Here is a 26,054-nt window from a genome sequence, read left to right on the forward strand (position 1 = left end):
CTGGGTGGGAGAAATTGGGCAAAAAACGATATACTGGCACGAGGGAGAGGAATTGGGCATTGATATACATTGTGCATAACATGCAGCAGTTCCTATACCTTGGTGTTCAAGAAGGTGATAACCTTAGCACCTCTTTCACTCCAGGCCACTGCTCTTTGGTTCCATTTAATAAGTTGTAAGATGGAAACTAGCTTTCAGCAATGCTGAGCAAATATATTTGGAGGCTGCAAAGCAGCCACTGTGGATAATTATAATCACGAATGACATCACTACTGGTAAACAAAGATGGAAAACTATAACGGGCCTTAAGTGGAAAACCACCATACTATACTTAAAAAAGAAATAAAACATACACTGCCATGTAATGGCAAGGATGACAAATGTTCCCCATACAAACATTATGAATTAGATTTATTTTATTTTTTTTGTCCTCTACATAGCAATATTTCTACTCTGACAACGCTACTTTCAGTGAATTCTCTCTCTCTCGCTGCAATAGTGCTGCATGTTTCTTTTTTTTTTTACAAATCTTGATTGTGATATGTGCAGAAAGCCCCTGAATCCGACCGCTTTCTGATTCACCCGGTTTAGTCACCTACTCTGGAAGGGAAGCTGAGCTCGGGGGCACGGGAGTCTGATGTGCCAGCCGGAGGAAGAGGAAAGCCGCTGCCGAACCCTTACCAGAAGGGCTGATTCCTTCATGCCCGGGTCCGGCTGACTGACATTCACAGGGGCACGCTGAATCTAGGGAACCAGGACATTACAGAATGCGTGAGCTCGGGGGCAAACGCACAGCTCACCACAGCAACGGGCAACCGGACAGCGGGAGGGGGGGGCGGCACACAGACAGCGGGAGGGGGGGACGGCACACAGACAGCGGGAGGGGGGGGCGGCACACAGACAGCGGGAGGGGGGGACGGCACACAGACAGCGGGAGGGGGGGACGGCACACAGACAGCGGGAGGGGGGGACGGCACACAGACAGCGGGAGGGGGGGACGGCACACAGACAGCGGGAGGGGGGACGGCACACAGACAGCCGGAGGGGGGACGGCACACAGACAGCCGGAGGGGGGACGGCACACAGACAGCCGGAGCGGGGACGGCACACAGACAGCCGGAGGGGGGACGGCACACAGACAGCCGGAGGGGGGACGGCACACAGACAACGGGAGGGGGGACGGCACACAGACAACGGGAGGGGGGACGGCACACAGACAACGGGAGGGGGGACGGCACACAGACAACGGGAGGGGGGACGGCACACCGACAACGGGAGGGGGGACGGCACACCGACAGCCGGAGGGGGGACGGCACACCGACAGCCGGAGGGGGGACGGCACACCGACAGCCGGAGGGGGGACGGCACACCGACAGCCGGAGGGGGGACGGCACACCGACAGCCGGAGGGGGGACGGCACACCGACAGCCGGAGGGGGGACGGCACACCGACAGCCGGAGGGGGGGCGGCACACCGACAGCCGGAGGGGGGACGGCACACCGACAGCCGGAGGGGGGACGGCACACCGACAGCCGGAGGGGGACGGCACACCGACAGCCGGAGGGGGGACGGCACACCGACAGCCGGAGGGGGGACGGCACACCGACAGCCGGAGGGGGGACGGCACACCGACAGCCGGAGGGGGGACGGCACACCGACAGCCGGAGGGGGGACGGCACACCGACAGCCGGAGGGGGGACGGCACACCGACAGCCGGAGGGGGGACGGCACACCGACAGCCGGAGGGGGGACGGCACACCGACAGCCGGAGGGGGGACGGCATTTCGACAGCCGGAGGGGGGGACGGCATTTTGACAGCCGGAGGGGGGGCGGCACACCGACAGCCGGAGGGGGGACGGCACACCGACAGCCGGAGGGGGGACGGCACACCGACAGCCGGAGGGGGGACGGCACACCGACAGCCGGAGGGGGGACGGCACACCGACAGCCGGAGGGGGGACGGCACACCGACAGCCGGAGGGGGGACGGCACACCGACAGCCGGAGGGGGGACGGCACACCGACAGCCGGAGGGGGGACGGCACACCGACAGCCGGAGGGGGGACGGCACACCGACAGCCGGAGGGGGGACGGCACACCGACAGCCGGAGGGGGGACGGCACACCGACAGCCGGAGGGGGGACGGCACACCGACAGCCGGAGGGGGGACGGCACACCGACAGCCGGAGGGGGGACGGCACACCGACAGCCGGAGGGGGGACGGCACACCGACAGCCGGAGGGGGGACGGCACACCGACAGCCGGAGGGGGGACGGCACACCGACAGCCGGAGGGGGGACGGCACACCGACAGCCGGAGGGGGGACGGCACACCGACAGCCGGAGGGGGGACGGCACACCGACAGCCGGAGGGGGGACGGCATTTCGACAGCCGGAGGGGGGGACGGCATTTTGACAGCCGGAGGGGGGGCGGCACACCGACAGCCGGAGGGGGGACGGCACACCGACAGCCGGAGGGGGGACGGCACACCGACAGCCGGAGGGGGGACGGCACACCGACAGCCGGAGGGGGGACGGCACACCGACAGCCGGAGGGGGGACGGCACACCGACAGCCGGAGGGGGGACGGCACACCGACAGCCGGAGGGGGGACGGCACACCGACAGCCGGAGGGGGGACGGCACACCGACAGCCGGAGGGGGGACGGCACACCGACAGCCGGAGGGGGGACGGCACACCGACAGCCGGAGGGGGGACGGCACACCGACAGCCGGAGGGGGGACGGCACACCGACAGCCGGAGGGGGGACGGCACACCGACAGCCGGAGGGGGGACGGCACACCGACAGCCGGAGGGGGGACGGCACACCGACAGCCGGAGGGGGGACGGCACACCGACAGCCGGAGGGGGGACGGCATTTCGACAGCCGGAGGGGGGGACGGCATTTTGACAGCCGGAGGGGGGGCGGCACACCGACAGCCGGAGGGGGGACGGCACACCGACAGCCGGAGGGGGGACGGCACACCGACAGCCGGAGGGGGGACGGAGGCAAAGATGGAAAACTATAACGGGCCGTAAGTGGAAAACCACCATACTATGCTTAAAAAAGAAATAAAACATACACTGCCATGTAATGGCAAGGATGACAAATGTTCCCCATACAAACAACATTATGAATTAGATTTATTTTTTTTGTCCTCGACACAGCAATATTTCTCCTCTGACAACGATACATTCAGTGAATTCTCTCTCTCTCGCTGCAATAGTGCTGCATGTTTCTTTTTTTTTTTTACAAATCTTGATTGTGATATGTGCAGAAAGCCCCTGAATCCGACGGCTTTCTGATTCACCCGGTTTAGTCACCTACTCTGGAAGGGAAGCTGAGCTCGGGGGCACGGGAGTCTGATGTGCCAGCCGGAGGAAGAGGAAAGCCGCTGCCGAACCCTTACCAGAAGGGCTGATTCCTTCATGCCCGGGTCCGGCTGACTGACATTCACAGGGGCACGCTGAATCTAGGGAACCAGGACATTACAGAATGCGTGAGCTCGGGGGCAAACGCACAGCTCACCACAGCAACGGGCAACCGGACAGCGGGAGGGGGGGACGGCACACAGACAGCGGGAGGGGGGGACGGCACACAGACAGCGGGAGGGGGGGACGGCACACAGACAGCGGGAGGGGGGGACGACACACAGACAGCGGGAGGGGGGACGGCACACAGACAGCGGGAGGGGGGACGGCACACAGACAGCGGGAGGGGGGACGGCACACAGACAGCCGGAGGGGGGACGGCACACCGACAGCCGGAGGGGGGACGGCACACAGACAGCGGGAGGGGGGACGGCACACCGACAGCCGGAGGGGGGACGGCACACCGACAGCCGGAGGGGGGACGGCACACCGACAGCCGGAGGGGGGACGGAGGCAAAGATGGAAAACTATAACGGGCCGTAAGTGGAAAACCACCATACTATGCTTAAAAAAGAAATAAAACATACACTGCCATGTAATGGCAAGGATGACAAATGTTCCCCATACAAACAACATTATGAATTAGATTTATTTTTTTTGTCCTCGACACAGCAATATTTCTCCTCTGACAACGATACATTCAGTGAATTCTCTCTCTCTCGCTGCAATAGTGCTGCATGTTTCTTTTTTTTTTTACAAATCTTGATTGTGATACGTGCAGAATGCCACTGAATCCGACTGCTTTCTGATTCACCCGGTTTAGTCACCTACTCTGGAAGGGAAGCTGAGCTCGGGGGCACGGGAGTCTGATGTGCCAGCCGAGAGGAAGAGGAAAGCCGCTGTTGAGCCCTTACCAGAAGGGCGGATTCCTTCATGCCCGGGTCCGGCAGACTGACATTCACAGGGGCACGCTGAATCTAGGGAACCAGGACATTACAGAATGTGTGAGCTCGGGGGAACACGCACAGCTCACCACAGCAACGGGCACACGGACAGCGGGAGGGGGGACGGCACACGGACAGCGGGAGGGGGGACGGCACACGGACAGCGGGAGGGGGGACGGCACACGGACAGCGGGAGGGGGGACGGCACACGGACAGCGGGAGGGAGGACGGCACACGGACAGCGGGAGGGGGGACGGCACACGGACAGCGGGAGGGGGGACGGCACACGGACAGATGGATAGGGGTAACGGCACACGGACAGTGGGAGGGGGGACGGCACACGGACAGCGGGAGGGGGGACGGCACACGGACAGCGGGAGGGGGGGGGACGGAGGAAGGCAGGACAGCAGCAAGCACTCACCAGAGGTCAGGGCAAATGACAAAATAAAAGGCAGCCAAAAAAAAAAAAAAAAGTAAACGCCCACCGCCGCAATGACGTTGTCAAAGGGGCAGGATGAGAAAAATCGCCGGGAACGCCCACCAATCGCCTCGCTGAAAGACGGACGCCTCTCTCTTCCAATGGCTAGCCTCCATTTATGGATCTAGCCAATGGAACAGAGAGGCGGGACTTTTGTCCATACTAGTAAACAAAAGTTTTCGCCTTGCGCGAAAGTCTGCTGCGCAGCTTTCGGCGAGGCGAAACCTAAAAAGGAATTGTTTTAACTTCCATGTCTTCCACTGTTGAAGCACCTAAGGATTGTCATTTAGGCGATTGATGTGCCGTCTCAATGACATCAAGTAAAATCTATAAGCAAGCACACAGTGCGGTCCATCAATCAGGATCTTTCTGGCCCACTTCACCAACCAACCGGACATACAAAACCACTGATCAACATGCGCACAGGTCAACCTTCCACACAAATCACAAACATGTTCAAGCCTTTGCCGCACTGTTGATTTCCCAGTTACAGCATTGCATTTCTCCAACAATGGTACAAGGACACCCTCTTTTTTTTAAAGCCCGCTTTCACATCACCACTATATGTAATGGTCCCTAATATTTAGGGAATCATTAGATTAAAATGCTTGTCGTTCAGGGTTCTGACATCGAAGGAGTTGTTCATTTCAAGGTTCTTAGTATCCATTTAAAATGGAAATCGATCAAGACATCATTTAGTGTACAGATACCTTATTGCCAAGACTCTAATCCTTATTCTAAACCTATCTACTCCTCTCAACAGGTAAGACAGATAATAGATCATTCACAGAGTGGGCAAAATACAACTGCAAGTCTTTCTAATCGGAAATTAATATAAATTATATTCCCGGGTGAGCAATAGGCTCTACAGCCATGCCGGAATTTCCTTAGCAGAAGGCGGATAGGGGAAATCATCAAACTTTCTGCTTGGGAGTTAGCATAAAAAGCACACAGTTCAGTTTTCACTTGTCATACAGATCGTGGGCTAAGCTCCAAAGAAGACTGGCAAAGGCGATGCAGTCATTCATTGCTACTAGTGCTCTCATCATAATAGATGAATTTGATTTCTTGCCTAAGCAACTGTCAAAGTCTCATCATTACATTAACAATCACATTAGAAGACATTTAGTCATTTTTGTGTTACTCTATTCTAACTTTAGAAGTGTGTGCTACTAGAGGTGGCTCCCACTGAAGCAGGAAGACGAAGAGCTGCACCTCAGCTCACTTTCCTTGAACTGCTTTTAGGTGGTCATAAATCAGTGGAATTACTATATTAAAACAATCTATGAAATAAATAGCCAAACACTCCGTAGCTGTTTGTGCGTTTTCAGTAAATACTTATTTCTTGTATATACATTTTCCTAAATGGGTATTTATGCACGTTTTGGCTCCAGTGTAATATCTGAATATAATACCTGAATATTAGAGCAAGCAAGATTTCGTGCTGGGGTTATTTTTACGGCGAGGCTTCACTTCAGTCAGCTATTTGAGAATAATTCTGCATACTGAGAGCTAACCCTGAAAGACATAGTTCAATCCTTTATAGGTCTTTGCTTACCAACCTTTACCCACACCAAAGTACCACACACGCTTTTTTTTTTGACCTGAGAGTATCTGCTACACTAGCAACCAAGAATAAATGTTATTTTACAAACCTATGCTATTTAAAACATAAAATATCTCAGCCTTGGCTATAACATGTTACTATTACATGCATTGCACAATGTGCACATAGGCTGCATCTCATAGATCTGTAGATAAAGAAAAGATTTAGTAAGGCAAGTCATTCATGCTCTTGTATCACCATTGCGTTTTTTTGGAAAACAGGTGACAGATGCCCTCCCAGATAAGATTACATCACATTTTCTCTTATAAAAAAATATATTAAAAAATACCTTAAAGAGGGGGGTTACATGAGCCTTCTTTAAAGATTCCTCGAGGCTAAAGGAAAATAGCACCTCCGCTTCAGCATCTCGAAGAATGAAGTTTTGCTCCTCTAGGAGATAAATAAAAAAGACACACTAGCATCACCAATGTGCAAATATAGCACAAACACAGAGTTCAAACAAATGTAACATTCACTCCTTAATGGATTTTGCAGTGCCAATTTGGAAACATGCTATGTTGCGTTGTCATGAGAAATCTCGGATAGTCACTAGCAGCAGTAGAATGTACCCGAACAGAATAGTTCCTCCGTTTTAAAGCAGTGTTATGTTCATACATTTATATGCTTGAGTAACTGAGTCGTTGATCTTGGAGTTCCGTGTTATGTTGTGTATTAGTAGTAAAGTTAAACTTACATCGCACTAAACAGAAAATATTTGCTTTAATATCCCATTCATCTCATTAGAAAAGATGGATTCCAAACAATGAGGTGAAAGCAGATGAACTTAGCTCGCTTTGAGGCTACCATATGTCAGATTTTCTATAGCACAAGTGTAGAAGGAGAGAATGTCTAAAGCGTTGGACTGTGGAGGACGGACAATTGAGTGCAAATCTATGCAAGCTACCAAAGCTAGAGAAGTGTAGTTACAGGTTAGTTTATTTCAGCATTTTTATTAGATTAACATGCTTGAATCAAGGTAGCTAGCAGTACGAAATACATACCAGACTATAGTTTAATTATATTTTATACGTCTGACAAATGTTGCTATACTATCCTGATGAAGCATAAAGAAGAGGCATGCCGCAGGCAAACCGATTATAAAGGTCGGTCTTCCCAACCAGTCTCTATAAATGCTTCTGTATCCACGTAGTAATGCTTAACAAGTGTGTCCAGATTAGCAGATATAAGCAATAGGGCCCCAAGCCAACATGGCCAAAGTTTCTGAAACACTCCTGGTGGAATGAACTGAGATATGTTTTCAGAGACCGACTAGCTTTGAAATGGCTGAAGTTATTCATCTCATTATTGCCCATTTGGGGATAAACCATTCTTTTTTTTGGTAGGTCGGACACCACAAACAATTGGTCTCATTTTCTTTGTTTCGTCTAGATACTGAATATCCAATGAACATGAAGGAGAATGCTACTTACCAGTATGCATCTGTTCTTGGCATGTAGAGCTGCAGAGTAGTACACTGTGCATTAGATCGCCACCTGGTGTTGGGCTCGGATGATTGCAGGTTGTTGTCTTCTTGGAAGAAGTCTTTGCTAGTCCCGATAGGTGACTCCTCCCTTGGACAATACTGCGCATGGGTATCGGCTCCATCTTCAGATTGGTTTTCGCCATGATGGGAAATGATGGAGCCAGTAGAAGTAAAGAAAAGAAGGATATCCATGCATATGCATCTAAGTAAGATGAGAACTGGAACGGATACAAGTCCCGGGGAGGCGGGAGGGCGTGTACTACTCTGCAGCTCTACATGCCAAGAACAGATGCATACTGGTAAGTAGCATTTTCCGTTCGAGGCATGTGAGCTGCAGATAGTACACTGCATCAATTGTGCAGCAGTATCCCCTTTACCGGTGGTCACATGTATCCGTTGCAGTAGTCTGAAAGAGATCTCTAATGACAGCTTGGCCTACCGTAGCTTGCTGATTGGCTTGCCCATCAACACTATAGTGTTTAGTGAAGGTGTGTGGTGTAGACCATGTTGCCGCCGTACATATGTCCTCTAGTGGTATATTTCCTAAGAAAGTCATAGAGGCTCCTATTTTGCGAGTGGAGTGCGCTCTAGGAGGAACTGTTAGTGTACGTTTAGCTTTTATATAGCATATTTGTATACACTTTACAATCCCCCGTGCAATCCCGCCTTTGGAGATGGGGTTGCCCTTGTGCGGAAAAGAGAAAGCAACAAACAGTTGTTTAGTTTTTCGAAATGATTTAGTCCTGTCGGTATAGTAGAGTAGAGCTCTTAACATCTAGGGTGTGTAAAGCCCTTTCTGCTACTGAGTCTAGGTTTTGGAAGAACACAGGTAGCTCGACAGACTGAGATGAAAAGGAGTGACGACTTTTGGGAGAAATGTTGGATTAGGCCTAAGAACCACTTTGTTGGGATGTATTTGAAAAAATGGTTCTTGTATAGTGAAAGCTTGTATTTCACTTACTCTGCTGAGAGAGGTGATAGCAACAAGGAAAGCAGTTTTCCATGTTAGGAATTGCAGCTCGCATCTATGTAGGGGCTCGAAAGGGGGTCCCATAAGTCTGGTAAGGACAAAATTTAGGTTCCACACAGGAGAAGGAGGCAACCTGGGTGGGATTATCCTTTTTAAGCCTTCCATGAACGTTTTAATCGCGGGAACACTGAAGAGACAGATGTTGTCTGTTCTGTAAATAAGCTGCAATTGCTGCAAGGTGCAGGCGTATGGAAGAATTTGCCAAATTAGATCTTTGTAGATGTAGAAGGTAACAAATGATATTCTGGATGGAAGCATCCAGGAGGTCAATTTGATTATTCATGCAATAAATTGCGAATCTCTTCCATGTAGCAGCGTAACATGCTCTGATAGTGGGTTTCCTGGCATCTTTAATAATGGCCATACAGCCTGGTGGTAGGTTCAAATAACCAAACTCCAGGACTTCAGGAGCCAGATCGCTAGATTCAGTTGGTGCGGGTCTGGGTGCCTGATTTGGCCATGGTTCTGTGTTAACAGAGATGGAGAGAGCCGCAGATTTTGGTGTGGAACTAGAGAGAGTTCCAGCAGCGTGGTGAACCACGGTTGAGCTACAGGGATCAGTTTGAGAGACTGTTGTCTGAGCTTGCGCACCACTAATGGAATTAGTGGGAGAGGCGAAAAAGCGTACGCAAATCTGCCTGACCAGTTCATCCATATTGCATTGCCTTCGGACAGTGGGTGTGGAAACCTGGCGGCGAAGGCTGGGCATTTTGTATTTTCGTGGGTGGCAAACAAGTCTATGTGTGGATGACCCCACCGTTGGAAGAATAGCTGAAGAACTTATGGATGCAATTCCCATTCATGAATCTGTTGTGCCTGTCGACTCAACAGATATGCTATCTGATTGTGAACTCCTTGAAGGTGTTCTGCTAACAGATGTAGGTTTTGAGGAATGGCCCATCTCCAAATGTCTTGTGCAAGCTGGGACAGTTGCAGAGAGTGTGTCCTCTCCTGAATGTAGCACATGGCTGTCATATTGTCCGTCCGGATGAGGACAGCCTTGCTTTGCACGTGAAGTTGGAAGGACTTGAGTGCTAGGAATATTGCTAGCAGCTCGAGATGGTTGATATGGAGTAGCCGCTGTTGAGCGGTCCATTGACCCCGAGTGGTATGTCGTAGGAGATGGGCTCCTCATCCTGTGAGGGATGTGTCTGTTGTGAGCACTACTTGTGGAACTGGCTCTAGGAACGGCCGCCCCTTTGTCAGGTTTTTGGTGTTCCACCACTGCAGAGAGCGATGTGTGCGGCTGTCCACCAACACCAGGTCTGTTAATTGACCGTGAGCTTGGTTTCACTGTCGTGCTAGACACTCTTGTAACAGACGCATTTGCAACCTTGCGTGTGGAACTATGAAGATACAAGATGCCATCATGCCTATGAGTTTCATGAACACTCTGGCTGGGAGAGATTGTTGGTGTTGAAAATCAGCAACTAAGTTTTGAATGCTCTGTATCCTGGCTGGGCTGGGATAAGATAGAGCTGTAGACGTGTCTATTATAGCCCCTAGATACTGGTGTACGTGCGAAGGCTCTAGGTGTGACTTGGTGTAGTTTATTGTAAACTCTAGGTTGTGCAGCATTTGGATCGTTTGGGGTGTGTGTGTGCAACGCACTGGCTGGCAGATTTGGCTTTTATGAGCCAATCGTCTGGATAAGGGAAGACATGGATCTGTTGTCTTCTCAGATGTGCTGCTACGACTGCTAGGCACTTCGTGAATACTCTTGGTGCCGTTGTCACTATAAATGGAAGGACCGTGAACTGATAAGTTTTGTCCTTCCAGTACAAATTGTAGGTATTTCCTGTGAGCAGGATGTATAGGGATGTCAAAGTAGGCGTCTTTCAGATCTAATGTAGCAAGAAAGTCTCCCTGTTGCAGCAGTGGAAGCACTTGTTGCAGTGTGATCCTATGAAAATGATTTGAGTGTATGTAATGGTTGAGGGGCCTGAGGTCTAGAATTGGTCTCACGGTCCCGTCTTTTTGGGGAATTAGAAAGTACGAAACCCCTGTACCTTGTTCCTGTAAAGGGACTATCTGAATCGCACCCTTCTGTAGAAGGGATAGAACCTCTTGCTGGAGGAGAGCTAGATGATCGGTAGACATCAGACGCTGTCTGAGAGGTATGTGTGGAGGGGTTGCTGTAAGTTCTAGGCAGTAGCCATGTTGGATAATCTGTCTTACCCACTTGTCTGTTGTAATGGAGTTCCAGACAGGCAGGAACTGCGTCAGTCTGCCCCCTACAGGAGTGGAATGATGCGGGGGGAGCGTAGGGAAGTCATTGCTTAGGGGCGGAAGAGGCTTGAGTGTTGTCATTACCTCTACCTCTGCCCTTGGTATTATTGCCTCTGTATCCTCCTCTATAGTAACTTTTGGTAGAGGAGGTTTGTGTCTTGAAAGACGTGTTCGCGTCTGTTCCAGTTTGCTTGGAGCCGCCTCTTTAAAAGGAGCGACGAAAGGAGCCTCGGGCTGGGGTAGATTGTAAGGCCCCCCATAGACTTGGTAGTGTCTGTGTCCTTTTTCATTTTTTCGAGGGTAGTGTCTACCTCGGGACCAAATAACTGGTTTTGGTTAAAAGGCTGGTTCAAAATGGTGGTTTGTACTTCCTGTTTTGACCCCGAAATGCGTAGCCACGCAGGTCTCCTAATAACGACACTGGTAATAATAGCCCTAGATGCTGTGTCTGCGGCATCTAGTGCGCATTTGATGGAAGCGTTAAATATTAACTTGCCTTCCTGTATGAGGTCAGTAGCTTGATCTTTGTACTGATCTGGGAGGAGTTCAAGCAATTTCTCCAATTGGTCGTAGTGAGCCCTATCATAACGGGAGAGGAGGGCTTGCGTATTAGCTATGCGCCATATATTGGAAGCCTGCGCAGCTATCCATTTGCCTGACAGATCAATAATCTTGGATTCTTTGTCAGGCGGGGGTGTTTCACTAGAAGTTTGAGAATTGGCCCTTTTACGTGCGTTGGACACCACTAATTAGCCTGGTGGCAAGTGTCCTTTAATATAGACTGGGTCTGAGGGTGCAGGTCTAGATTTCTTTTCAATTCTGGGGTTTAAAATTCTGGTACGCACAGGATCTTTAAAGATCTCAGTAGCATGCTTAACCACCCCTTTGATCATGGGAAGAATTTGAGCGTATCTCTGAGACTGCTCAAAAGTGTCTAGGAGAAAATCGTCCTCAATGGCCTCAGAGTGCATGGGGACACCATGGTATGTAGCAGCTCTGTTGATCAGCTGGCCAAACCAAATAGTATCCTCATTAGAAGGTTTAGATGGGTATGAGCGAGCCTCAGGGACATCAGGGTCATTTGCAGGGTATGGAAACCCCCACCCATGCCCAGGTTTTGTGTATGGAAAAGTCCATGTGCCCTCACCTTCAGGGTATGTAGTGTCTCCTTCCCCGTCCCCTCCACCTAAATCATATTCATCATCCTTCTGTGGTGAATGGGATGATAATGGAGATTGTATTGGAGAGTTTTGAGGTGAAACATAGGGAGGAGCGGGAGAAGGAGGAGAGACAGGAAAGGAAAAGTGCAGAGGAGAGGTTGCACAGTCCTTCTTGGCAGGAACCACAGGTGTAGGTGGTGTAGCTGCAGGTCTCTTCTTGAGTGGTGTGGCACCAACTTGACCGGTTTTCGGGTCAATGAAGATCTTTTTATGTTGAGGATCTGGTCGAAAAAGGTCCTCTTGAGGCGCAACCTTCTACGGCGCTGGTTTTTTCGGTGCCGGCGTAGGTTGTGGAGTGTCTTTAGCCTTAGGAGGTATTAGAGGGTCCTGTGGCTTAGGTTTCGGTGCCAAAGGCATAGATTTTGGCTTGGAAGGCACAGTGTGCTGCTTCGGAGCCGGTGCGTCTTTTGGTTTCAGTGGCGAAACGTGTTTCGGTATCTGCACTTTTTTCGGTGTCGGAGCCGAAGGGTGTTTTGGCTTCAGTGTCGACTGAGACTTCTTCAGTGACGAGGCACCGGAAGGCGGTGGACCTTGTTTCGGAGCCGAAGGAAGACTCTTGGTTGGTGTCGAGGCACCGGAAGGCGTGGAAGATTTCTTCGGAGTCGAGCCGGAACTTTCTAAGTAGATGACCGGTCTTGGCTGGGCCCATCGGGCGGAGTGCTGACCTTTGCCTTCTGCTTGGGTGTATGTGGTGCAGGGGCAGTAGTACTCACGCGCTGACCCGATGGAATGGAGTCGTCAGAGTCATCTGCCTCGGAGACTATCTGGAGATCCGGTGAGTCTTCTTCGGGAACGAGTGGAGCCTCGTCATCGAAGATGTTTTCCGGTGCGGAGGCTGATCTCTTCATCTCGTGTCGACGGGCCCTCCGGTCTCGGATGGTTTTCTTCGAGCGGAGGGAAGCACAGGCTGTGCAGGTCGACTCGTTGTGGTCCGGCGACAGGCAGAGGTTACAGACCTCGTGGGGGTCGCTATGTGGAAACTTTGCTTGACATTTCGGGCATTTTCGGAACGGAGTCCTTTCAATATGGTGTAGGCCGCACGGCGTCTATAGGCCCAGAGGCCCACTTGGATGACCGGTATGGAAACTTTGGCGTCGAAAGGTGCCGCCGATGTCAAAGGCAGGTAGTAATTGTTTTGTGAAGTTCTGCGCGTCGAAGTTGCAGAATAACTGTTTCTGGCCGGAGCGGAGAAACTTTCATCCGAACTCAGTGGCGGAAAAAAACAATCTGAGGATGGAGCCGATACCCATGCGCAGTATTGTCCAAGAGAGGAGTCACTTATTGGGACTAGCAAAGACTTCTTCCAAGAAGACAACAACCTGCAATCATCCGAGCCCAACACCAAGTGGCGATCTAATGCAGTGTACTATCTGCAACTCACATGCCTCGAACTAAAGAGTTCTTTCAGCCACAGTTGTAGCATTTTGAAAATAAGGTTTGATAGTCCCAGTGTTATTCATTTCAATGTCTGTTGGTATCTTTGAAATACATTTGTTGGTTCTCAGGACCACCTAATTTTTTTATTAAAGAAATGGCACTTCAATAGCAAAAGCTAGGATCCAAGCAACACTCCTAGCTGACGTCCATGTAATAGGTTACATGATGTATCGGTTCAAATGATGGTTTCATCATTTAGGCAAGCCCTATAATGGAGGTAGGCATCGCATAGGATAAAAGTCTTGAAAAGCATTTAATGAACTGTTTGACGATTCGGGAAGCCAATAAGAAGGTGGAATCCTAAGAGCAACAAACTCTTCATATGGCCAAGGGAATATTAACAGGGGCAGGCTTGAATCCTGCTTTAGCTCATTCGAATAGACGGAACGCGGGTCAAAAGTGACAGGATGCAAGCCTTTGAAATGGCACTAAATGCATAATGTGTAATATGAACTAGCCGGGTGCACAATATGTTCGCAGACTTGAGGAGCACCTAAACCTGGAAGCTTTAGGTGTTCAAAAGCCATGATGTCAAATGCTGAGATTCTGTATTGTGATGAGGAATCTGGCCCATGTCCCTGAACAGCAAATCATGCCGACTGCTTAGATGAATTCATGGAGATTCTGCAGATGAAAATAGATGGTAAAACCAAATATGATGAGGTCATGCCAGTGCTAAGAGACTCAGTTTGCATGGTTCTTTCCTGATTACCTGTGGTATGAAAAGACACAATGGAAAAGTGTTTGCAAAGATTTGGCCATCACACTAAACCTTTGCTTGTCTCATACCTATGTAGCACTACTTTATTGAATAGAATCTGCATTGCTTGTTTTAAGTCGCAAATGAATCAATCCTTGGATCGGTGAGAAAATGCTTTTCATTTTTTTATTCTTTCTTGAGACAGGATAGCTTTCCCCTTAACTGTGTCCAGTCTCTCTCAGGACCCGCATTTGCCTAGGCTTAATTTGAGACGATGTGCGAGAGGCCCATAAGCTGAAAGAGATCCAAAAGTGCATCAGTTGACATCTGTTTCCTTGAACGATTTGCCTTTGATGAGCAAGTTATTTAATTAGGGAAAGTTTTGAGGTCCATTTTTCCCTAGAAATGCCCCTACATGGGTCATTTACTTTGTAAATGTCTTGGAACTGGCATGAGTCCTAATGGTAGCATCTTGACTGATGGTGGAACCTAGCCATTTTGAAGTGCAAGTCTATGTTGTGCTTTTGATGGATACATGGAATTAAGCAGCCTGCCGTTCCAATGAAGGAATGTTCTCACCGTTGTAGAGGAGAAGAGGTACGTCTTGTACCATAACGATTCTGATCTGTGGTTTACACAGATACTTGAAATAGCAGCCATAGGTCAAAAAATGAGTCAACTACCCTAATCTTTTCTGTACAAGAAACAACCCGGAGTATAAATCGAACTGTTATTTGGGGACAGATTCCAATGCTCATTCCAAGAATTTGGAACATATTTCCACTTGTCCCAACCGTAGATGTATGATATGTTCTTCGGAGAGGTGGGTGGTGGCCTTTATACAAATTTGAGTTTATGTGTATAGTGGACCAGTTCTAATACCCACTTTTCCCAAACAAACACTTCTCACTGGTGGTTATAAATGGAAACCTACTCTTGCACAAGATTTGAATCAAGACAGAAGTAGACTTGGCCTGAACAGTCAATGTCTGTGGGATAGTACCTGCTGCTTAGATCGTCCTCAGCCTCTTTTGCAAGACTGCTACAATAAGAAGCAGACAGTAATTTGTGTTGCGATGGATAGTGCCCTCTGTAAAAAGGCACTCCCATCCCATGCTCCTTTAAAAGCAATTTGTTTCAGATACTACAGTATTTCCAAAAACAAGCAGTATCCTTATCAGATTAGTGATTGGAGAGTTGGATCCATATGCTCTCTATCAAAGGGGATAAATGATATCTGCCTATTCTGCTTTGTCACCCTAGGTATTCCACCTTTCCATGGACCTGATTTTCCTGAAGTTACAAATCTGTCCACTGTTACCGCTGCTTAACAGCAGTAAAGCATCAGCAGTCGCCCTTAAAACATGGTTAAATTGGCTTATCCCTAATTGACATTTAACTTGCTGCAAGTCCTTAGCAGGCATCAAGCAATCTACTCGCCCACTCCCTATGGCAAGTCAGATTTCACCAGATTGGGGTTATATTTAGGACTCACTCGCCCGCTATGGTGAGTTAACAAAGAACAGGGGTTCTGTTCAGTCAGAAAGTGAAGGAGCGATAAAGATGCCTTTAAATAGTGCTTTTATCTCGTCACATCTGCTCGGTTTTCAAAGACCGAAGTCAGTTTACAATTACTTTTCCTTCTCTGACTGTAGAGTTCCAGGATTTTGAACTGTCTTACCTACTGTACAAAGTGTGTAAAAGGCTGTAGGATATATTTTTTTTCCTAGTGCACATTTATATAACTAATAAGTAAACTGTACAAACATTTCTAAATATATTTCAGTAGTTGTGAAAGCCATTTTTAAGCCTTCTGTGTGATGACAAAAATAATTTATTACGCCTTACTAATATGTTTATTAAAAGTGAGTAAACAAACTGAGAAACACTCCTTCCCCTGCCCTGATGGCAATGCCATCTATAAACTGAGAGGCAAGTCGGGGATCACGGGCAAGATTCGCATTACACATGGAGCAGAAGTTTAGTCTATTTAATCAAACAATAGAATTTTGTTTTTTACAGCAAAAATGCTGAACTCGCATATTTGAAAGTGCACTCAAATGTGAGAATGAAGAACAAGGAGACAATAAAATAAAATATTTGCCAACTATCACACAAGTTGAGACCTGTTTTGTGGTCAATTGCATTACAGTTAGTGCAAGTAGATTATTGAAGTTACTCTGCCTGCAGGTCTAGTAACATTGTTATGATTTTTCGAGGCTTGCTTAGTATATGGTATAGAGAATGTAACCATGGCCTGGAAGATAAAAATCACAGGTGGACTGAAGCACCTAATGCACCATCCACAGAGAGGACTGGAAAATATGGCTTCTAGCCTACTGTGTGTAGCCTGACTGCAGCAGCCTAAATACTGCTGTCACACCAGTCAAAACAACTTTTTGACAGGCAAGAAACCTTGTTTTTAAATATTAAGGATCACCTTTAAGTAAAACTTGCTGGTCACATCGTTGGGTGCCTGATAAGAATATGCAAAATGAAAATGAATGAGGTGTGGAAATTGCATGAAAACAAAACAATGGGTTTAGGCCTGGTGATAGTGTGAACTGGGTGTGGGGCATTTAATTCCTATAAGCCCAGGCAGGACCGCTGGAGTGGACGCAGGAATTTCATTAACTTTAAAGGCACAGAGGTGAGGCCTGCCCATTCAAAGTCTAATGTACGGAGAGACGAGAAGGGAGAGCATTTATCTTCAAGACTAAACTAACCAAGTTGGCTCCAAACCGAGTGGGAGTGAAGCTACTCCCAGAACTGGTTTTGAGTGACCACATAGGAGGAGACAGCTCAGTCCCTTAGCTAAATCTCTTGGTGGGCACCCATGACCTCCAAGAGAAAGGAAGGGTTTCTCCATATTGAATTTTAGAAGAAAGATGCGCCGTAGGATTGCTTGCAGTGGGGTAAATTGGACTGTGGAATGGAGGTATGGTTGCTCCTGGGAACATTTTTCTCATTGGTTGGGGAGTGTCCATAAAACCACCCCAACCGACTGGCTAGTGCCAACCATAAATGTGGCACCCCCAAGGAACCCTCTTAAAACACTTTCTGGACCTGTGGAAGCACAGAAGTGGTCCGTACCCTGCGTGCTGTGACCGGAGAAGAGACCCGAAGAACTGGCCCTGCTACCTCTTGTACCCCGGAACAGGAAGTGGACTCCAAGGGTCAGTGGGATGACTTACAGTGTGGTTACTGAGACAACAAGCTACAAGAAGGCTTATACCTGAAGTGAACAGTTTCAACCGGCCGTTGCTGGTGGCCTCTGCTGGAGAGGATCTTGGCCCTTAAGTGCTCTATGAGGTCTTGGGAGCCTTAGAAGAGACCCAGAAGAGCTGCTCTGGAAACCCTAAAAGTTGGGACTTATAAAATCTTTGATCTTCCAAGTCCTCCAGAGACATCAGGGGGGGATCTACTGGAAAAGCACTTTCTACTGCTTCCACAGGCAATCATTTATGATTAGGTCTTGCTGGCACTATTTTATTTAAAACTTTTAAAATTCATATCTCGGTTTCCTCTTTTGGATATTGGTCGTTTTGGTGTCATTTTGTTGATCAAAATTTACCTATTTTTCTAATTCGGTTTTGGGATTTCTATTGTTTGGTGTTTTTACTTTATGGCTGTTTTGTATGATTTACAAGCTGCCCTAAATTGAGCCTTGGCTCTGTGCCATACCTATCAGCGGGTTGAACTCAGGTTAATTTAGAGACTTTGGGATTCACTTTAACTAGTGTCATTATTCCTTGAGATGGGCTATTGCCCACTCCAAATAATCCATTTTCTTACAGGGCACATATAAAATCCACTGTTGGACTTTGGGTCGAAAAGATATTGAACACTGCAACTTCTGATGCCACAGCATAGCTGCTTTGACTATCTGGCAAAACCCAGAGAAGTTCACATTGAAAGCACCAACAATTATTACAGCTGAAGTCTCACCCCCCTTGTGGTGGAGACTTGCTTCTTCCTTCGCGTTCTCAGGTAAAGGTTGAATATATTGAGCCAAGTCACTCAGCACCTGCCTGTCACAGCATCTTACTTTGGCTAACGCAATAGCAGTCTTGATGGATGCTTAGGAGGAAACTCCAGAGCTATCCTTTGTTCATCCTTCTTTATCAGGAGAAGCAGTGCACAGGGAGGCGGGACTGTGGATTGGCATGAAGCGGCCTGCAAGAGCACAGAATCCGCAACAGAATGTCCAATTAAACAGGTTGCAGCATTCTCTGGGGTCTGTGTCCAAGCAAGCACGCTGGTGGAGAACGAAGCAGAGGTTTGCAAGATTTTAGTCACTATGGGAATCGCCTTGATCTATCTTCCAGGCGGGTTTCTTCGAAGTCATAATAAACAACCTGTTCCATTACTGAAATAGGAAGGTGACATTTCTCTCAAGTTCTTCAACTAGTGAATAAAACTAGGCAATATATGGTGGTTAATTGATATGGAGTGGTGCAGGTTCTGTAGTAATTGGTGGTATGTAATCCCACTCATAAGCGCCAACTTAGGAGTTCAAGATGTTTTGCTTCGTCCAATGTATATATATACGCTTTTTATTATGTGGGAATTTTAACGCTAAGATTGGTGAAGAGCCAACAGAGTTAGGCTCTTGAGTTCAGTTGCAGAAAGTGCACCACAGGATGCCAGGGGGTTGGAGTTGGGGAATTCTGTTGCCTAGTTGGTCCTTGTATATGTAATCAACCACTTTCAGGGTGTAGGGCCAAGTAAACCACCCTACAGAGGAGGGGTGGGGCATCAGTCATGGACTACATATTCACCTCTAAGCACTTCCTCCTGTGGTGTTTTAACAGTGCAGTAATAGAAACTCAGAGTGGCGACCACAAGTCTCTTTCGCTTGAAGGAATTTTCCTACTGGGCAAGGACAAATCATCACTATTGTGTGCAATGGAATCACCCAACATTCAAAAGACAGACTCAGGGTAGTTTGGCACCTTAAGGATCTCAATACCACACTGTTTTTCCTTTAAAAGAATATGCGAGTATTCCTGGGGTGTTTAGAGGGAAGTTTTATCCATCTTCTATCAACTCGTATGCACTTGCATTGAGAAACATCTGTTGAAACACCATTATCCTGTTTCAGAACACCCACGTTGGTCTGATGGTAAATGTTCAGGGGCCAATCCCCTTTTGAGGAAGGCACTGACGGGGACCCTTAGAAGTGCTGGGGAGGTTTGAGAGGCCAGGCTGGTTTGAGAGGCCAGGCTGGACTATAAGTGGAACCTCAGGGAGGGGAAACATGTCCTACATATACGGGATTGGGAAATTCTTCAACTTGTAGCTGCCCAGAATAGCAGTAAGGTATTCTGGGATACAGTCAAAAGGTTCCGACAGTGAGTAACCTTCCTTCCTTGTCCCGCCCCCCCCCCCCCTCCCCTCCCCACACGCACACACAAATTCCTGGTCTGTAATATTCTGGGCCAGGAGTGGGTTAAGCATTTTTTCACCATTTACCAACTGCCCGGGGATGGGGTGTGCAATGATAGGTTACAACAGCTCTTATGTCACTCAACTCCTTTCGGGGTTTCACTCCAGACATAATCAGACTTCGTTCAAGTGGGAAAGCCCCATGGCCTGATGGGATCCCTATGGGTTTTTGAAAGTGTAATCTAGATCTGTGGGGACCCCTGTTCACTAACCGATTCAATAACTCCTTGTGTAATAGGGTCCCGGATCCCTTGACCCTTTCTAGTTTTTTTACCTTTGGGAAGCTGGCTTTCTATATAATGGACCAAAATGGGGTATACTGTGTATAGAGCCAAGGCAAACCCCAAAGGAATTACATTGGGCACAAATGACACCCCAAATGCTTTCTTTTGTGGTAGTGTGGTAGAGCAGTTAGGCATATTAGAGTGTAGTGCTAAGCATCTATTGCACACACAAAGGCAATAAGTGAGACCACACAATAAATAAATCCAACACCAATATATAAAAAATAACACTTTTCTATGAATTTACACAACAAGATCATCAGAATCAAGTAAGTAATTTCCGAGCTATGAATTTTTACAATTTTCAAAAGTGGACGGTGCAATTTTTGGGAGCTGTAAAGTTATCCAATGGGGGAAAACATGTACTGCATTCGGGCACTTTACAGAGACTTATGGGACTGTTCCAAGGCCACACCCACAGGTCACCTCAGGAAGATCTGGGATGTCCAGGTGCAGAGATGTGTCAAGGCATCAGGTGTTGCATTCACTTCAATGGAAGAATGGCCCAGTTACAAAGAGGCTGCAAACAAGGACTGGGGAACCAGACCGGAAGAACCTACAGGGGGCTCAACTCTTGAGATGGTCGAGCATGTGGAGACACCTTTGTTCCACTTCTCCTCTGGCTATGGTACTCCGTGCAGTGGTGTCTTGGCGTCAGATACGGAGCTGGAGTCTCTGGCGGTTGGAAGGGGCCTGCAGTAAGAGGCTGCAGGCAGAGACTGGAAGTCCAGTCTGGGAAACCCATGGATAGGCTTAGCACTTGTGAGTCTGGGAACCCCGTTGGCACCATCGAATACCTTGGACTCGGGCTCTACAGCATGGGTGCATACGTGGTATGAGGCATCGGGTGGCGGTGGTTGCAGACTCACTCTTCAGTTTCTGCAGAGGAAGGCAAACAAGACAGCTGGTCTACTCTCGATGCAGGTCTAACTGTCCCTTAAGTCTCTCGACATGCAGATCGGTCGTCCTCGGCGCTGGTGTCCGGACTGAACAAAACAAGCCTTGGTTGCTGCAAGGGTCCAGTACCCTAGGTGTTGGTACTGTGCGACTCCAGTCAATACTGGCATCCTCACACTTGGAGGGAGGACAAATCTGACCTGTAGGAGCACTGCTACCTCTTCCTGGGCGGCTGCTGCGTTGGTAGTCCCCATAGGCGGCAGGTGGGTGTACCAGGTCTTGCTTTTTTGGTGCCTGCAGCTGCACGAGAGCAGATCTTCTACTCCAAGGGAGTTTCTTTGGCAATTGGCAAAGCACTGGCAGCCCTAAGGGTTTCTTGAGATCTGCACAGCGGCAGGACGGGTCAGTTGCTCCATGAGTATTTTGTGCAGCAATCAGACTGGCAGGGTTGGCGCCAAGTCAGTCGAGCTCCTCGGTTCAGCAGTCTTCTTATTTGTCCACTACTTTTGGCCCGAAGGAATCTGAAGTCCTGGTATAAGGGTCTCCCCTAAATACGCTATTTAGGGATATTAAGGGGAGTGAGGGGCAGTAACCAATGGGCTCCTTACCCCTGGGGTCACTACACCCCCTAGATGACAACTTTCTTTGGGGAGTGGGCATCACTCTGTGCCAGAATTCCTATTCCACCACACACAAGATGGTGGCATTTTTAAAATCATATTCACTTCAGGTAGTCACCCTAGAGTTGTGTCCAGCCTGTCAGAGCAACACACGTCCTGCATAGCTAATTTTCCCACCTGTCCAGGCACCAAATGGGCACGGGTCAGGGGGTTTGGCATCCCGTCCGAGGGAAGCCAGATTTGCATACCAAAGGCAGCAGCCTCTGAAGCCCCCAGCCTTGTAATGCAGATTTACAAGTCATCTCGCTGTAAGGGGGTTTAAACACCCTCTAGAGAGGCAGGTTTGTTTCCTGGCCTCCTGAGAGCATTGGGCCTCACCCCAGGGAAGTCAGAAACTCGTTTGTGATGGCAGGCTGGTCAGGATCCATCAGTCAGTACACTAGTAGTCGGCAGGTTTTCCGGGGTCACCTCTAAGGTGCCCTCTGGGTGCATGTATTATTAAATCCATCACTGGAATCAGTGTGGGTTTATCAATACGAGATGTTTGATACCAAACACCATAGGTTTCAGTGAAGCCAATATGTAGCGCAGGAAACTTGTTTCCCCTATGACTTCCATGCCCTGCCTGCAGCCTCTTACTACAGGCCCCCTCTAACCGCGAGAGACTCCAGCACCGGATCTGATGCCAAAAGACACCACTGTACCAGAGCCCCACGGCCAGAGGAGAAGTGGACCAAAGGTGTCCCCACAGGCTCGAGCATCTCATTGGTCGAGCCCCCCTAACTTGATGCTATCAAGTACTCTTGGTGAGTGTGTGGAGTAATAAAGCAAGTGTTAACAGACTTGACTTCCTTAGTTTAGCAGGGAATCCACCTTTGGCCTGACTGTTAGTAAGTTCTTTGCCGACATCGGTCTCCCCAGAATTTCTACCGCTCCTGGCACCATTAATAAGCTTAATAGGAGATTGGTTAAGTCCTGTTACAAGGAGTTCACCTTCTCCGAAAAAAAACAGGAAACTTTTAGTAAACCCTCCATTTGTAATTATTTCATCACTTTAGCGACTGGAGGCCGAGCACTATATTTACCCCTGAAGCTTAATGTGCTTCTCTGAGGCGGCGAAGGTGTGGGATAGTTTTTTACCTCCTTGTCCATGTGATGGGATTGCATGGAAAACTTTTCTGCAATATATATATTTTGTTTACAAATTTTAGTGCAAATGTTTTCAACTCGGTCTCGAGCACAACCTGAAACTATTAGCTTTTAAGAAACGCAGAGAGACTAAGGTATGTCCAGATGTTGTGCAGCCCAGACATCGGTTATGGTGTTAGCTGCCTCCTCAAAATGCCTGTCCGTTCTAAAACCCATGGAGGGGTAATGGGCGTAAAGGTAGTCCGCTTTGTAAATGCCCTTTACCAACAACTAATTTTGAACTAATCTATGCTTATTACCAATTTTATACTGATGTTTTCATACAATTGTTAACTTTGATGTGTTTTCTGCATTTTACAGACTGTTAAACACAGAGCTGGATAACTTGTACAACAAGCCCCCATCATGGGCTCGAAATCTCTTGAGAGCACCCAGAGATCCCTGCCCCACCACATGTTCAACCTGGGCAACAGCACCATCATCAAGGAAACTTACCATCCATCATAAAAGCATCCATTGACTCAGACTCCTTCCTGGAGGGAAGTAAACATGCAGAAGTAAAACCGCTCCGTAAAAACCCACAGCTGACCCTAAGGACCTCAAAAACTACTGTCCCAACTCCCTGTTCCCATTTACAGCCAAAGTACTAGAAAAAGTAGCAAACCTCCAGCTCATCACCCTCCTAAAAGTCAAACAAGCATTGGAAATGCAATAGGTCTCGCAGCATTAGAGTTAGTGCTTTTAGAATTGTTTATGGGTTTTTTTGTAAATCTTTAGCATTTTTGTTTCCTGTAGCCAATGCTAAAGAATTAAAAAAAAAAGCCATAAACATTTCTAAAAGCTCTAACTCAAATGCTCCGAGACCTATTGCACTGTGTGAGGGTGAGGGGTTGAGGGTGAGTGAGGGTGAGTGTGAGTTAGGGTGAGGGGTTGAGGGTGGGTGAGGGTGAGGGGTTGAGGGTGAGTGAGGGTGAGGGGTTGAGGGTGAGTGAGAGTGAGGGTGAGTGAGGGTGGGTGAGGGTGGGTGAGGGTGAGTGAGGGTGAGTGAGGGTGAGGGGTTGAGGGTGAGTGAGGGTGAGGGCGAGTGAGGTGTTGAGGGTGAGTGAGGGTGAGGGTGAGGGGTTGAGGGTGAGGGTAGGTGAGGGGTTGAGGGTGAGTGAGGGTGAGTGAGGGTGATGCTGAGGTGTTGAGGATGAGTGACGGTGAGGGGTTGAGGGTGAGTGAGGGTGAGGGATTGAGGGTGAGTGAGGGTGAGGGGTTGAGTGAGGGTGAGGGATTGAGGATGAGTGAGGGTGAGGGGTTGAGGGTGAGTGAGGGTGAGGGTGAGGGGTTGAGGGTGAGTGAGGGTGAGGGGTTGAGGGTGAGTGAGTGAGTGAGGGTGAGTGAGGGTGAGGGGTTGAGGGTGAGTGAGGGTGAGGGGTTGAGGGTGAGTGAGGGTGAGGGGTTGAGGGTGAGTGAGGGTGAGGGGTTGAGGGTGAGTGAGAGTGAGGGTGAGTGAGGGTGAGTGAGGGTGAGGGGTTGAGGGTGAGTGAGGGTGAGGGCGAGTGAGGTGTTGAGGGTGAGTGAGGGTGAGGGTGAGGGGTTGAGGGTGAGGGTAGGTGAGGGGTTGAGGGTGAGTGAGGGTGAGTGAGGGTGGGTGAGGGTGGGTGAGGGTGAGTGAGGGCGAGTGAGGGTGAGGGGTTGAGGGTGAGTGAGGGTGAGGGCGAGTGAGGTGTTGAGGGTGAGTGAGGGTGAGGGTGAGGGGTTGAGGGTGAGGGTAGGTGAGGGGTTGAGGGTGAGTGAGGGTGAGTGAGGGTGATGCTGAGGGGTTGAGGGTGAGTGAGGGTGAGGGGTTGAGGGTGAGTGAGGGTGAGGGATTGAGGGTGAGTGAGGGTGAGGGGTTGAGTGAGGGTGAGGGATTGAGGATGAGTGAGGGTGAGGGGTTGAGGGTGAGTGAGGGTGAGGGTGAGGGGTTGAGGGTGAGTGAGGGTGAGGGGTTGAGGGTGAGTGAGTGAGTGAGGGTGAGTGAGGGTGAGGGGTTGAGGGTGAGTGAGGGTGAGGGGTTGAGGGTGAGTGAGGGTGAGGGGTTGAGGGTGAGTGAGGGTGAGGGGTTGAGGGTGAGTGAGGGTGAGGGGTTGAGGGTGAGTGAGGGTGAGTGAGGGTGAGTGAGGGTGGGTGAGGGTGAGTGAGGGTGAGGGGTTGAGGGTGAGTGAGGGTGAGGGCGAGTGAGGTGTTGAGGGTGAGTGAGGGTGAGGGTGAGGGGTTGAGGGTGAGGGTAGGTGAGGGGTTGAGGGTGAGTGAGGGTGAGTGAGGGTGATGCTGAGGGGTTGAGGGTGAGTGAGGGTGAGGGGTTGAGGGTGAGTGAGGGTGAGGGATTGAGGGTGAGTGAGGGTGAGGGGTTGAGGGTGAGTGAGGGTGAGGGATTGAGGATGAGTGAGGGTGAGGGGTTGAGGGTGAGTGAGGGTGAGGGGTTGAGGGTGAGTGAGGGTGAGGGGTTGAGGGTGAGTGAGGGTGAGGGGTTGAGGGTGAGTGAGTGAGTGAGTGAGGGTGAGTGAGGGTGAGGGGTTGAGGGTGAGTGAGGGTGAGTGAGGGTGAGGGGTTGAGGGTGAGTGAGTGAGGGTGAGTGAGGGTGAGGGGTTGAGGGTGAGTGAGGGTGAGGGGTTGAGGGTGAGTGAGTGAGGGTGAGTGAGGGTGAGTGAGTGAGGGTGAGGGGTTGAGGGTGAGTGAGGGTGAGGGTGAGTGAGGGTGAGGGTGAGTGAGGGTGAGGGTGAGTGAGGGTGAGGATGAGTGAGGGTGAGTGATGGTGAGGGTGAGTGAGGGTTGGTGAGGGTGAGTGAGGGTGGGTGAGGGTGAGTGAGGGTGAGTGAGGGTGAGGGGGTGAGGGTGAGTGAGGGTGAGTGAGGGTGAGGGTGAGTGAGGGTGAGGGTGAGTGAGGGTGAGTGAGGGTGAGGATGAGTGAGGGTGAGGATGAGTGAGGGTGAGGGTGAGTGAGGGTGAGTGACTGTGAGGGTGAGTGAGGGTGAGGGTGAGGGTGAGTGAGGGTGAGGGGTTGATGTTGAGGTTGAGGGTGGGTGAGGGGTTGAGGGTGAGTGAGGGTGGAGGGTGAGGGGGTGAGGGTGAGTGAGAGTGAGGGTGAGTGAGGGTGAGGGGTTGAGGGTGAGTGAGGGTGAGTGAGGGTGA

General features: G+C 49.6%; 1 protein-coding gene across 2 annotated transcripts in view; it reads right to left on the minus strand.

Annotated features, from left to right (window-relative positions):
- The window catches only part of PAXIP1 (PAX interacting protein 1), a 192,106-nt gene that overhangs the window by 6,996 nt on the left and 159,056 nt on the right, over positions 1-26,054 (minus strand). For both annotated transcript variants that reach the window (XM_086941477.1, XM_086941478.1), the window contains exon 17: positions 6,688-6,788. In XM_086941477.1, coding sequence (XP_086797603.1) covers positions 6,688-6,788 — 101 coding nt within the window. The remainder of the gene's footprint in view (positions 1-6,687; positions 6,789-26,054) is intronic.

Source organism: Lissotriton vulgaris, chromosome 10 (assembly GCF_964263255.1).
Source record: "Lissotriton vulgaris chromosome 10, aLisVul1.2, whole genome shotgun sequence".
NCBI classification, from domain to species: domain Eukaryota; kingdom Metazoa; phylum Chordata; class Amphibia; order Caudata; family Salamandridae; genus Lissotriton; species Lissotriton vulgaris.